Consider the following 15,491-nt stretch of genomic DNA (forward strand, 5'->3'; position numbering starts at 1 on the left):
CTGTCTTTTCTGGTTTCTGTCTGTCCTCTCTTTATCCTTCTTCTGCCTGCTGCATCTGTTTTATTTTGTTACCCTCTCTCACTTTCTCTCTGCCTCTCTCTCATTCTCTCACTTCTTTTGTTGGTGGGAGGTACAGACTGCAATCAGGGGAGGGATCCAGGACCGCAGGCCTGCTGTGGGGTGATGGGTGTTGGGCCGCAGGACAGCAGTGGAAATCAACATGAAGGGGATAGGGGTGCATTCCCTTGCCCCATGTTTGCTTCCCCAGCTCCACGTTGCATGTAGTTCTTTTTGCTCCATCTACTCTTTTCTTTCTAGCCACCCCATCTCCCTGTCCCTCATCTCAGTGCCATCTCCTCCCATTTCCCCACACCTCAGTCCATCTTCTCGCCTTTATTTTTTATTCGTTCATGGGATGTGGGCGTCGCTGCCGAGGCTGGCATTTATTGCCCATCCCTAATTGCCCTTGAGAAGGTGGTGGTGAGCCGCCTTCTTGAACCGCTGCAGTCCGTGTGGTGAAGGTTCTCCCACAGTGCTGTTAGGAAGGGAGTTCCAGGATTTTGACCCAGCGACAATGAAGGAACGGCGATATATTTCCAAGTCGGGATGGTGTGTGACTTGGAGGGGAACGTGCAGGTGGTGGTGTTCCCATATACCTGCTGCTCTTGTCCTTCTAGGTGGTAGAGGTGGCGGGTTTGGGAGGTGCTGTCGAAGAAGCCTTGGCGAGTTGCTGCAGTGCATCCTGTAGATGGTACACACTCCAGCCACTGTGCGCTGGTGGTGAAGGGAGTGAATATTTAGGGTGGTGGATGGGGTGCCAATCGAGCGGGCTGCTTTGTCCTGGATGGTGTTGAGCTTCTTGAGTGTTGTTGGAGCTGCATTCATCCAGGCAAGTGGAGAGTATTCCATCAAACTCCTGACTTGTGCCTTGTAGATGGTGGAAAGGCTTTGGGTGAGTCAGGAGGTGAGTCACTCGCCGCAGAATACCCAGCCTCTGGCCTGCTCTTGTAGCCACAGAATTTATATGGCTGGTCCAGTTAAGTTTCTGGTCAATGGTAACCCCCAGGATGTTGATGGTGGGGGATTCGGCGATGGTAATGCCGTTGAATATTAAGGGGAGGTGGTTCGACATTCTCTTGTTGGAGATGGTCATTGCCTGGCACTTGTCTGGCACGAATGTTATTTGCCACTTATGTGCGCAAGCCTGGATGTTGTCCAGGTCTTGCTGCATGCGGGCTCGGACTGCTTCATTATCTGAGGATTTGCAAATGGAACTGAACACTGTGCAATCATCAGCGAACATCCCATTTCTGACCTTATGATGGAGGGAAGGTCATTGATGAAGCAGCTGAAGATGGTTGGGCCTAGGACACTGCCTTGAGGAACCCCTGCAGCAGTGTCCTGGGGCTGAGATGATTGGCCACCAACAACCACTACCATCTTCCTTTGTGCTAGGTATAACTCCGGCCACTGGAGAGTTCCCCCCCCCCCCCCCCCCCGATTCCCATTGATTTCAATTTTACTAGGGCTCCTTGGTGCCACACTCAATCAAATGCTGCCTTGATGTCAAGGGCAGTCACTCTCACCTCACCTCTGGAATTCAGCTCTTTTGTCCACGTTTGGACCAAGGCTGTAATGAGGTCTGGAGCCGAGTGGTCCTGGCGGATCCCAAACTGAGCATCGGTGAGCAGGTTATTGGTGAGTAAGTGCCGCTTGATAGCACTGTCGACGACACCTTCCATCACTTTGCTGTTCGAGAGTAGACTGATGGGGCGGTGATTGGCCGGATCAGATTTTTGTGGACAGGATATACCTGGGCAATTTTCCATATTGTCGGGTAGATGCCAGTGTTGTAGCTGTACTGGAACAGCTTGGCTAGAGGCGCAGCTAGTTCTGGAGCACAAATCTTCAGCACTACAGCCGGGATGTTGTCGGGGCCCATAGCCTTTGCTGTATCCAGTGCACTCAGCCGTTTCTTGATATCACATGGAGTGAATCGAATTGGCTGAAGACTGAAGTCTGTGATGGCGGGGATATCGGGAGGCGGCCGAGATGGATCATCCACTCGGCACTTCTGGCTGAAGATGGTTGCAAACGCTTCAGCCTTGTCTTTTGCACTCATGTGCTGGACTCCGCCATCGTTGAGGATGGGGATATTTACAGAGACTCCTTCTCCCGTTAGTTATTTAATTGTCCACCACCATTCACGACTGGATGTGGCAGGACTGCAGAGCTTTGATCTGATCCGTTGGTTGTAGAATCGCTTAGCTCTGTCTATAGCATGTTGCTTCCGCTGTTTAGCATGCATGTAGTCCTGAGTTGTAGCTTCACCAGGTTGGCACCTCATTTTTAGGTACGCCTGGTGCTGCTCCTGGCATGCTCTTCTACACTCCTCATTGAACCAGGGTTGATCCCCTGGCTTGATGGTAATGGTAGAGTGAGGAATATGCCGGGCCATGAGGTTACAGATTGTGCTGGAATACAATTCTGCTGCTGCTGATGGCCCACAGTGCCTCATGGATGCCCAGTTTTGAGCTGCTAGATCTGTTCTGAATATATCCCATTTAGCACGGTGGTAGTGCCACACAACACGTTGGATGGTGTCCTCAGTGCGAAGACGGGACTTCATCTCCACGAGGACTGTGCGGTGGTCACTCCTACCAATACTGTCATGGACAGATGCATCTGTGACAGGTAGATTGGTGAGGACTCGCCTCTTCCCCCTTTGTCTCCCTTTTCCCTCTGCCTCCTCCTGTTTCCTAGCCCATCACTTATGAACTCGAAGACTTCTGACCTATTATCCACCCCTCCCCTTATGTCTGTTGCATCTTCGCTGCTACTGGGCTGGGAAATCGGCAGTTATATTTTTAAAATGTAGCTTGTCCTTATAATGTATTTGTGTCAGAATGGCTGGAGGCAGGTCGTCCGGTAGCAGAGGCCCTGGGCAGTCGGAGGCAGGAAGTAGTGGTGAGGTCCCAAAGCAGCAGGCTGGGTGGGGCAGGGAGCAGTGGTGGAACTGACACCTGGAAAAACAAGAGGCCAGGGAACAGAGAGAAAGAACTGGGACTTTAAAAAGCTGCAGGCAAGGAAACAGTGAGAGAGAGAGAGGGAACTGCAGGCTGAAAAAAGAGCAGGGAAGGGGGGAAAACATAGAGCGAAAATATCGAGAACAAAAAATGTGGGTAAGGAACCTGGCTAGGAATAGTTACCTACAGGTTGTTACCAGTGGGAGATGGGGGGCAGAGTTGGGAGGATCAGCCTGGGAATAAGTCACCTGGGAGAAAACTATAACCATTAAGTGTAAATGGAATAGTGCCACAGCACCATCTAGCCTCAGGAGGACTGAAAAGAAAGTGTAATGGTAAGCATACATATCTTACAACTTGAAGCTGACTGCCAGTGTGATGGAATTTGTGTGACATGACCTTCCTATAAGCACAGGAAATATGTGCAATATCTAGTATATCTACCAATATAAATATAGTGAGAGTGAGAGGCAAAGAGAGGGAGAAATAGATAGTGAGAAAATTGGATCCAGTTTAGTAAATACATTTCTTGAGTTCTGTGCAGGGATAAAATAACACACGAGCCTATGGGGCCTGTGCCAAGGGGCCCCAGCTAAATATGGGCCACCTACCATGTGCCCCGTGCAAATAAATTTCTTCCAGCCCTACAACCCTCCGAGATATCTGCGCTTCTCCAATTCTGGACTCTTGTGCATCCCCGATTTTAATCGCTCCACCATTGGCGCCGTGCCTAGGCCCTAAGCTCTGGAATTCCCTCCCTAAAACTCTCCGCCTCTATACCTCTCCTCCTTTAAGATGCTCCTTAAAACCTACCTCTTTGACCAAGCTGCCCTAATACCTCCTTATATGGCCCTGTGTCAAATTTTGTTTGATAATGCTCCTATGAAACACCTTGTGACGTTTTTCTATGTTAAAGGCGCTATATAAATGCAAATTGTTGTTCTTGTAATATGATTTAAAGTTCATTTAAGCGTACTATATTGTGGTATGATTTAAGGTTCATTTAAGCATAGTATATTGTAATCTGATTTGCTTTTTATTTTAAAGCAGTGAATAACATTCTACGAGTCTATTTTTAAATGCATTTTACTTCACATTTGTGTTTTAATGGAGAGGGGGGTGTGGAGGGGCTCCAAATGTTCTTGGTGCCCAGGGCCCCAGAAATTCTTAATCCAGCTCTCTACTTTTGTTGTGTCTCAGCTTTCGGTCCTGCCGGTGTGTGTCTATAAAACGTAGTCCAGGGTAGCACCTGGAGGCATATGCATACTGAGTTTGTGCTGTCACGCTGTCAAATCTGGGTTTTGAGGAAGGGTCTTACATCCTGATGTGAACTGGTCTTTTCACTTAACAAATGATACTGACCTGCTGTATATTTCAGCGTCTGTATTTGATTTTTTTTTATTCGTTCACGGGATGTGGGCGTCGCTGGCAAGGCCGGCATTTATTGCCCATCCCTAATTGCCCTCGAGAAGGTGGTGGTGAGCCGCCTTCTTGAACCGCTGCAGTCCGTGTGGTGACGGTTCTCCCACAGTGCTGTTAGGAAGGGAGTTCCAGGATTTTGACCCAGCGACAATGAAGGAACGGCGATATATTTCCAAGTCGGGATGGTGTGTGACTTGGAGGGGAACGTGCAGGTGGTGTTGTTCCCATGCGCCTGCTGCCCTTGTCCTTCTAGGTGGTAGAGGTCGCGGGTTTGGGAGGTGCTGTCGAAGAAGCCTTGGCGAGTTGCTGCAGTGCATCCTGTGGATGGTGCACACTGCAGCCACAGTGCGCCGGTGGTGAAGGGAGTGAATGTTTAGGGTGGTGGATGGGGTGCCAATCAAGCGGGCTGCTTTATCTTGGATGGTGTCGAGCTTCTTGAGTGTTGTTGGAGCTGCACTCATCCAGGCAAGTGGAGAGTATTCCATCACACTCCTGACTTGTGCCTTGTAGATGGTGGAAAGGCTTTGGGGAGTCAGGAGGTGAGTCACTCGCCGCAGAATACCCAGCCTCTGACCTGCTCTCGTAGCCACAGTATTTATATGGCTGGTCCAGTTAAGTTTCTGGTCAATGGTGACCCCCAGGATGTTGATGGTGGGGGATTCGGCGATGGTAATGCCGTTGAATGTCAAGGGGAGGTGGTTAGACTCTCTCTTGTTGGAGATGGTCATTGCCTGGCACTTATCTGGCACGAATGTTACTTGGTATGGAAAACACTCTGAGCTAAAAAATGCCTTTTACATGTAAAGGAAACATTTCTGCTTTTTGAATTCAGTGTTTCAAAGACATACAGTAAATTATATTAAACACTAGATCTCCTAATCCAGGCAAATGGGTAATGTCCCACAGTTGCATTGTTTGAAACAATGGAACATATTTTTGCTTTACCCACCTTTATTTTAAAAAAAAACCTAAAACATTTGTGATGCTACTGAAACATTGTAAAATTCAGGTGATCGGTATAGAAAGCCAAAGCTTCCAATTATATATGGTGTAAAACCCTAGTAATGAACCTGCTGAACTTGAGGGTTAAAAATGGACTGTGTCTCATTGACAGTTTAAAGCAGATAATAGAGTTGTGAGGGAAGTCATTCTTTATTTCTGATGATTCTGGTGTTTTAGTCTCGGCCCCAAAATGCTGTATGTGGAAATGATTTCAGACTCTTATTAAATAAACAGAGATGGGCAATTGAGCAATGAATAAAGCAGCATACTCCCTCTACTGGAAGAAATTGGAAAATCACTGCATGCTCCCGCCATAATGAATCTATTTCTCAGTTGATCAGTCCCATGCACTTCATCCCACAAATATTAGTGAAATGTGACTTCATATGCTACTGCAGTGCTCAAATTTGCACACACATCAGCATAGAAACCAAAAATACTGAACAAAAAAAGTTTATAAAATATGGCTCTGTACATTTTTCTAATTTTACTGTGTTGCATTGATTACTGATTTCATTTGATGCATAACAGAAAAATGGTGTTTTTTTGAAAAATGGAACAGTCTTTCAATGCTCGATCGGTTAATCAGGAATCAATGCTGAGAATCTTCTAACTGATTATTGATGTTGAGAGAATTAGCCTTGATTATTTTAAAAGCGTTTGTCAAAATTCAATATTGTAGTTTAATTTTGATATGGATTTTGAAGAAATATAAAATTTTAATGAAGTAAAAATGGGAAATGTCAATATCACACTTTAAATGATAAGCTAGGCATTGATTTTTGAAATGATTTGTTAACCTTAGATGGTGGACTCGTACGGTAGCTCCATTACTAAGTCCCCATGTCTGCACGTTTTAAATCTGGAATACTACATCCGTAGTAGCTTACAACAGGCAGGACCTAAACTTCTGGCCAAACAAGCATGAGACTAGGCCATTTAGAAATAGCTTGTTGAATATATTATGTTTGCAAAAAAAGTATTTAGAACTATTCCGAAGTAAAATGAAGCAAATGTTTCTTCAGCATATAAGTTGAAGTTCAGCCATATAAAACTGCTGTACTGAAAAGCAATATGCAGTATTAACCCCTGGCGACTATAACAAGTGGCGGAAGTTTTTTTTTTCTTGGCACAGCAGAGGCTATCACAATCAATAAAACAATTCCATTGCAGAGGCTATAATAATCTCTTTTTGCTCTATACAGTGCTGAGTATTCGAGGTGTCCAAGAAGAGGAGCCCCCAGATCCACAGCTGATGAGGCTGGATAACATGCTGTTGGCTGAAGGAGTGTCAGGGCCCGAGAAGGGAGGAGGGTCAGCAGCAGCTGCAGCAGCGGCAGCAGCATCAGGCGCATCACCGAATGACAATTCCATCGAGCACTCTGACTACAGAGCCAAACTCACACAAATCCGACAGATTTACCACTCAGAGCTTGAGAAATACGAGCAGGTATGATCCAGTTTCTACTAACTAGTGTGAACGATCATATAGCTCAATATCCACAGTGCATCAGATTTACGCCATTTAAAATTTCATAGCTGCATTGCTCAAACAAATCCATTCAATATCAATAAAATCAATTCAAACAAGGATTGAAATGTTTAGGTTGATTGACTTTCAGATAGTAAACAACTTTGGTGGATGGACTTACAACCAGCTCATACTTCATCTCTGTAAAATGGCGCCTGATGTGCATGTTAATCGTAACAAAAGCTGAATCGTAGAACAGTTCAATGAAACAAAATTAGTTATTTTTACAAGGATCTGTGTACAGCATTAAAACAGCCACCAGTTTCCAAAGGTAAATTAATCTGGCATAATTTGTCAATTTTGGAACACATTTTGGTGACTACAAACTAGAGAAAGTTTGCCCCATCTGCATCTATCTTTCAATTTATTACTATATTAAAATCATATATCTGCACATGCTTCTTGTCAACTTTTACCATTATAAATTCTTATGTGCACATTTATTATGGAAACTCCCTATGTAATCGTGTCACACTGTAATTACACTCTTAAGCAGTGGAGGCTGTGTAGCAGTTTCTGTGTGAATATAGGAATTTATAATGGGAAAGCTAACCCAAAATCTGACTACAAAAAGTAAGGTTTTGTAGATAGGGAGTGCATGCAGACACAACGAGGTAGAGATTCCGCTTTGGGTGCAATCGGGAAATTGTGCTCAAAATTGCGCTGGTTAGGTTACAGTTCAAGTTTCCGATGAAAATTATTTGCATAATCACAAACGTAAAATCTTCCACGAACCAGTGCAATTGGGCAGTGTAATAGAATGCAATTGTTTCTTTTTTTTCTTTCCATTAAAAAGTATTCCTTGATGTATTTAAGAGTGATAACCTGGTCCAGTTTTATTAATACAGCTGAAAATGGGTTTATCACCAAAAATAAGCATTTTTAAGCACTTATGAGTAACCTGATTTAAAATCACTGAAAATGACTTTAAAAAACTATACTGAACCATTTATTACTTTCATTGGTGTACACTAGTCAGTTTCTTAGTGAACTAAATATTTTTTGATATGAGAAAACTTTGAAAAGTCTAGTGCCTGTGAGCCTCAGAAAATGAGCCCAATTTGAAAAGCCTTCCCGAACCAGCGCAAACAGCAAAATCTCGCTATGTCGACCTGGGGCGTGGCCAGTTTTGTGGGCGGGGCCTGACCCGGCAAATTGAATCTTAAACCAGCGGAAAAGATTGGGAAAAACACAAATGTAAGTGGTTTTGGACGTAACTCACTTTTGTTTAAAATTCCCTGATCTTTTGCGCTGGTTCGGCCGATTCCGCTCGGAATGCGCTGATATTACTGGGGCAAATGAGTGGAAACTACCCCAAGATTTTTAATATACAGATTTTTTTCCCATTGTTTGCATTACAGATTGCAGAAACTTCCACATCTCCATCAGGCTGTGCCATTAAAGTACATTTCAGTTTGCGAACAAGTACATTTACTACCAGTGCAGCATCCTCCCATTTGGACTTCTGACAGTTCCAAGAGTGTTTACAAACCATCTTACTGGATTAACTCAAAGCCTTGCCTATCAAAATTCTGCAAATAGCTCTAGGCAACTTAAATTAAGGAGGAAGACAAAATATTGGGGAGGGAGAAATTTTTATACATGAGGTATTTGTTGGAAGCCTACCAGCATGCTGGGTACTTGATAACAGAAGTTTTGAAGGCACATTTCAACTTTGTCGTGATAGGGAACATGAAAGCATTTTCTAATTACATGAGTGAGTAAAGAACTTTGAAAAGGTTTCTATGTTGCGCAAGGGTACAGGGTAAACCCAACTGTATAAAGGATTCGGTCTCTAGGATAAACACTGTCTGGTGCAACATTTTTTTCTGAAATACTGGTTGAAGTATTGCCTGTAATCCACGCATTACCTGGTCCCTAAGTGCTCAGAGCTTCATTCACTGACTAACTGACAGATCTGGAAGGATGAAAAATGCCATAGTTAGCACCCATCTGCATTTCATCTGATGAATCCTTGTTAATGCATATTCCAATCCTGGTTTGTTGTGTTTGCAGGCATGTAGTGAATTTACCACACATGTTATGAACTTGCTTCGTGAACAGAGTCGGACCAGACCCATTTCACCAAAGGAGATTGAGCGTATGGTTTCAATTATCCACCGCAAATTCAGCACCATCCAGATGCAGCTAAAACAGAGCACATGTGAAGCTGTCATGATCCTGCGCTCTCGTTTCCTTGATGCAAGGTAGGATGGTACTAGGATTGAAGCCACAAGCATCTGCTTGGAAATCTGTTCAAATAGATGGAATAACTTAGTTGCTGGCATCAATTAAACTAAAAAAATAAACATTACCCATTTTAGGTGACCTTATCAAACTTAAACATCACTTAAAATGAATCTCTATATCTATCAATATATAGAATAATAGGGCATTATCTTTGTGTTTTCACTTGTTTACAAGCACAAGACACAATTTGCATAGAAACACAATTTGTATAGAAACACATCACTTTAACCAGTAATGATGAAATTACAGACAGCTGTTATTCTTGCGAAACAAATAATTTGTCAGACATTTTTTCACAGTAATAGAACATTAAAAATATATAGCTAATACTTCGATAATGCTTTAACAGAGCAAACATTAACATGTTTGAAAAGTCAGCATTAGTTATGCAGAAAGTTTAAATTTTACTTGGCAGTAGTATGGCTGTTGGTCTTCCATTTTCAGTCCAGCACATTATAAAAGGTATGAATGTCATTTTATTAAATACTATTTTCATTTAAAAGAGATTTCCCAGCAACATGCTGGTGCTCTGTGCTGGAGCACCAATATATGGTGCCATGGTACAAGGAGAGGCAGCTTATTCCCTGTCCATTGGGTTCCTAATCCAAGCTGTGGTGCTTGTGGAGGCTCTGAGCGAAAGCCAAGCTTCTGGAGCAGGTACAAAATAGATTGGGATTTCTCTATGGAGGCCACTCTCTCACATCTTCTGGTGATTGACCAAAATGTGCCTTGTAATATAGCTTAGTTTTCTGTTTGTTTTGATGATTGCTGCTCTGCAGTGACCGGATATGATTAGTATTGAGTCTACTATCAGTCCCAGATCTTTCAGCCTCTCCTATAGCGAGTTTGACATCACCAATTAATTAAGTACTTGCCCTATTTTTTCTTCCAACTTGCAAGACCTTGCACTTATCTGTATGAATTTCACCTGGCCAATTGCAAATACTGATTAGGTCCTTCTGTAACTACCTGGCTGCTTCATCTGATATTGTTCCCTTAGTTTGGTATCACCTGTGAATTTTATCAACTGACATTGATTTTTAATCAATAATATTAATTTTTATTTCTGGTTGAAATACAGGGAGTAGCCATTTGGCAGCCTGTTTTTCACCTTGCCCGATTTTGTTTTCCATTCACTTTAGTGGAAAAGAAAATCAGGCGAGGTGTGAAACAGGCTGCCGGTTCGCTATCATCCATTTTCGTCTGTGTTAAAAGTTAAGATGACCCTCATTGTGTTTCTAAATTCAGATTATTTCATGTAGATTGGAAACAGTAGGGGCTTGAGATAATTCCTCTATCGTGTCCCCACTGCTTCCCCTCTCTCAGCTAATTCCTCATCCACCTTCAAGTCTTTTTTAGGATACTCACTGCCTTAAGCTTGCTTAGCAACCTTTCATGTAGAACTTTATCAAAGTCTTTCTGGCAGTCTGACTATCTGTATCATAGGGCTTTTTGACATCCACTTAGGATATCAATTCCTAAAAAAAAGTCAAGAGGTTAACTCCCCCGCCCCCCCCCACTCTGAATTCATCACCCTCCTGTCCTTCCTCAATCTCAACCACTACCTACATCCTTAGTCACACCCTCGCCTTGGCTTATCTTAACTCTTGTTGTCTTGTCTGAAAAGACTATCTCTGACCACTTCCTCTTCTCCATTACCAACCACATCTCCCTACCCTCCTACCATCCCACTACTTTCACCATCCACCCATGGAAAGAAATGTTTTTCCCCCCAGGCCCTTACAACCTTACTCTGAAACTCCCAAATCTCCCACTTTGTGCTCTCCATTAGCCTAGTCTCCACCACTGCTGGTGATCGGCTTAGCTGGGCTCTCATCTCTATTTCTGATGCCTTTATTCCCAGCAAAACTATTATTGTCTCCCTTCCCCACCATTTGTCTGGTGTAGCCCGCATTTTTGTTTTCTTAAGACTGAGGGGCATAAACTTCAATGTATCTGGTGCACAACTGGCTTAACCATCCATTGTTGGATCTGGCTTCACTATAGCAAACGCTATTGTGTTTCACTCTCAGCCAAAACCACCCACTATTCCAGTATATTCCGGGAGAGCAAGGATAATCTTAGGTCGATTTTTTTTTCAACGATCAACCACCTTCTTAAATCCGTCTTCTCTGCAGCAAGTGCAAGGAGCTCATGGATTTCTTTGTTAGCAAGATTGAGATTATCCATGCCTCTGCTTGTCCTTCCCTCCCCTTTGTGCCCAAGCCTTTGCTCTCCTCACTCTTCCACTCACTCTATGATTGAACCAGTCTCTCTGCAGCTTCTGATCCATCTCCCACTCTGCCCTCTCCAAACTCATCTCATTTATGAGACCCGCTTTCTGTTCCCTCAATTCCCTTCCTATTCAACTCCTCAACAACATCAACAACTTGCATTTATATAGCGCCTTTAAGCTCGTAAAAACGTCCCAAGGCTCTTCCTAACCGCCATATTAGTTGATATTGTCCATGGTTCCCTCTCAGACCCCATATTCTCTCAGTCGAAAAGACCACTTACTTCCATGTCTGCAACATTTCCCACTTCTGCCCCATTGCTATTGAAACCCTTGTATAAGCCTTTGTTACCTCCAGGTTCAACTACAAAGCAGTCCTTGCTGGCCTACCATCCTCTACCCTCTGTAAACTCCAAATTTTCAAAATCCCTGGTGCTCGTATCTCATCCACATTGAAGTCCTGCTTGCTCATCACCCCAGTCACCGCTGACCTACATTGGTTTCCATTCTCCCGATGCCTTAAGTTTAAAAACCTCATCTTTAAATCACTGCATGGCCTCGACCTAACCTCTTCCAAACCTCTATTGCCCCCTAAACTCTTTGTTCCTCTGACTGGCTTTTTGTGCATTTACCCCTTCCTCTGCCCCAGCACTGGCAGCAGACCATTCAATTGCCTCGGTCAAACTTTCTGGAATTCCCTTCCTAAACCCCTCTGCCTCCACCTCTCCTCCTTTAAAAATGTCCTCACAATCTATAAGAATGTTCAGTTCCATTCACAACCCCATAGATTATGAAGCAGTCCTTGCCCACATGCAGCAAGACCTGGACAGCATCCAGGCTTGGGCTGATAAGTGGCAAGTAACATTCGCACCAGACAAGTGCCAGGCAATCACCATCTCCAACAAGAGAGAGTCTAACCACCTCCCCTTGACATTCAACTGCATTACCATCGCCAAATCCCCCACCATCAGCATTCTGGGGGTCACCAATGACCAGAAACTTAACTGGACCAGCCATATAAATACTGTGGCTACAAGAGCAGGTGAGAGGCTGGGTATTCTGTGGCAAGTGACTCACCTCCTGACTCCCCAAAGCCTTTCCACCATCTACAAGGCACAAGTCAGGAGTGTGATGGAATACTCTCCACTTGCCTGGATGAGTGCAGCTCCAACAACACTCAAGAAGCTCGACACCATTCAGTACAAAGCGGCCCGCTTGATTGGCATTCCATCCACCACCCTAAATATTCACTCCCTTCACCACCGGTGTACCGTGGCTGCTGTGTGTAACATCTACAGGATGAACTGCAGCAACTCGCCAAGGCTTCTTCGACAAACCCGTGACCTCTACCACCTAGAAGGACAAGAGCAGCAGGCACATGGGAACAACACCACCTGCACGTTCCCCTCCAAGTCACACACCATCCTGACTTGGAAATGTATCGTCCTTCATTGTTGCTGGGACAAAATCCTGGAACTCCCTACCTAACAACACTGTGGGAGAACCTTCACCACACGGACTGCAGCGGTTCAAGAAGGCGGCTCACCACCACCTTCTCAAGGGCAATTAAGGATGGGCAATAAATGCTGGCCTTGCCAGCAACGCCCACATCCCATAAACGAATAAAAAAAAAAGGAGCATGAGTAGGCCATATAGCCCTTCGAGCCTGCTCTGCCATTCAGTCAGCCTACATGGCTGATCTTCAACCTCAACTCCGCTTTCCAGCCTGATCCCCATATCCAATGTGTACAATTTTGGTCTCCTTATCTAAGAAATTATATACTTGCCATAGAGGGAGTGCAACGAAGGTTCACCACACTGATTCCTGGGATGGCGGGATTGTCATATGAGGAGAGATTGAGTAGACTAGGCCTGTATTCTCTAGAGTTTAGAAAAATAAGAGGTGATCTCATTGAAACATACAAAATTCTTACTTGGCTCGACAGGGTAGATGCAGGGAGGATGTTTCCCCTGAATGGGGAGTCTAGAACCAGAGGTCACAGTCTTGGTCTCCATACTTAAGAAAAGACATACTTGCTCTCGAGGCAGTACAAAGAAGGTTCACTCGGTTAATCCCGGGGATGAGGGGGCGGACATATGAGGAGAGGTTGAGGGGGCGGACATATGAGGAGAGGTTGAGTAGATTGGGACTCTACTCATTGGAGTTCAGAAGAATGAGAGGCGATCTTATTGAAACATATAAGATTGTGAAGGGTCTTGATCGGGTGGATGCGGTAAGGATGTTCCCAAAGATGGGTGAAACTAGAACTAGGGGGCATAATCTTAGAATAAGGGGCTGCTCTTTCAAAACTGAGATGAGGAGAAACTTCTTCACTCAGAGGGTGGTAGGTCTGTGGAATTTGCTGCCCCAGGAAGCTGTGGAAGCTACATCATTAGATAAATTTAAAACAGAAATAGACAGTTTCCTAGAAGTAAAGGGAATTAGGGGTTATGGGGAGCGGGCAGGAAATTGGACATGAAGCTGAGTTCGGATCGGTCAATGCCCTGTGGGTGGCGGAGAGGGCCCAGGGGCTATGTGGCCGGGTCCTGCTCCGACTTCTTGTGTTCTTTAGATTTGTGGTTGGGATCAGATCAGCCATGATCTTATTGAATGGCGGAGCAGGCTCGAGGGGCCGATTGGCCTGCTCCTGCTCCAATTTCTTATGTTCTTATGTTCTCAGAATAAGGGGTAGGCCATTTAGGACTGAGATGAGGAGAAATTTCTTTACTCAGAGGGTGGTGAACCTTTGGAATTCTCGACCCCAGAGGGCTGTGGAGGCTCAGCCATTGAGTACATTTAAAACAGAGATCGATAGCTATCTAGATATCAAAGGCATCAAGGGATATGGGGATAGTGCAGGAAAATGGCATTGAGATAGAAGATCAGTCATGATCTTGTTGAATGGCGGAGCAGGCTCAAGGGGCTGGATGGCCTACTTCCTGCTCCTATTTCTTATGTTCTTATCCCTTGATTCCCCTCGACTCCAACAACCTATCCATCTCAGCCTTAAATGTACTCAACGACTCAGCATCCACAGCCCTTTGGGGTAGATTATTCCAAAGATTCACAACCCTCTGAGTGAAGAAATACCTCCTCATCTCAACCGGAAATGGCCGACCCCTTATCCTGAGACTGTGCCCCCTAGTTCTAGACTCTCCAGCCAGGGGAAACAACCTCTCTGCATCTATCCTGTCAAGCCCCCTCAGAATCTAATGTTTCAATGAGATCACCCCTCATTCTTTTAAACTCCAGAGAATATAGACCCATTTTATTCAATCTCTCCTCAAGACAACCCTCTCATCCCAGGAATCAATCAAGTGACCCTAATCTCTTTACTAGAATCATAGAATGATGCAGCACAGAAAGCGGCCATTCGGCCCATCGTGTCTGTGCCGGCTCTTTGGTAGAGCTATCCAATTAGCCCCACTCCCTTGCTCTTTCCCCATAGTCCTGAAATTTTTCTCAGTATTGAATCTGATTCTACCGCCCTTTCAGGCAATGCATTCCAGATCACAACAACTCGCTGCGTAATTTTTTTTCCCTCATGTCGCCTTTGATTCTTTTGCCAATCACCGTAAATCTGTGTCCGCTGGTTACCGACCTTTCTGCCACTGGAAATCATTTCTTCTTATTTACTCTATCAAAACCGTTCATGATTTTGAACACCTCTAGCAAATCTCCTCATAACCTTTTCTGCTCTGAGGAGAACAACCCCAGCTTCTCCAATTTCTCCATGTAACTGAAGTCCCTCATCCCTGGTACCATTCTAGTAAGTCTCTTCTGCACCCTCAATAAGACCTTGGTGCCCAGAATTGAACACAATACTTCAGCTGAGGCCTAAACAGTGTTTTATAAAGGTTTAGCATAACTTTCTTGCTCTTGTACTATATGCCTCTATTTATAAAGGCAAGGATCCCATGCTTTTTTAATAGCTTTCTCAAATTGTCCTGCTACCTTCAAAGATTTGTGTACATACACCCCCATGTCTCTCTGTTCTTGCACCCCCTTTAATATTGTACCATTTAG

The 15,491-nt window shown here is 44.4% G+C and overlaps 1 protein-coding gene across 2 annotated transcripts in view; it reads left to right on the plus strand.

Annotated features, from left to right (window-relative positions):
• The window catches only part of pbx4 (pre-B-cell leukemia transcription factor 4), a 371,833-nt gene that overhangs the window by 289,736 nt on the left and 66,606 nt on the right, over nucleotides 1-15,491 (plus strand). For both annotated transcript variants that reach the window (XM_067973182.1, XM_067973183.1), the window contains exons 3-4: nucleotides 6,656-6,900; nucleotides 8,998-9,188. In XM_067973182.1, the coding sequence (XP_067829283.1) occupies nucleotides 6,656-6,900; nucleotides 8,998-9,188 (436 nt within the window). The remainder of the gene's footprint in view (nucleotides 1-6,655; nucleotides 6,901-8,997; nucleotides 9,189-15,491) is intronic.

This window comes from Heptranchias perlo, chromosome 37 (genome assembly GCF_035084215.1).
Source record: "Heptranchias perlo isolate sHepPer1 chromosome 37, sHepPer1.hap1, whole genome shotgun sequence".
NCBI classification, from domain to species: domain Eukaryota; kingdom Metazoa; phylum Chordata; class Chondrichthyes; order Hexanchiformes; family Hexanchidae; genus Heptranchias; species Heptranchias perlo.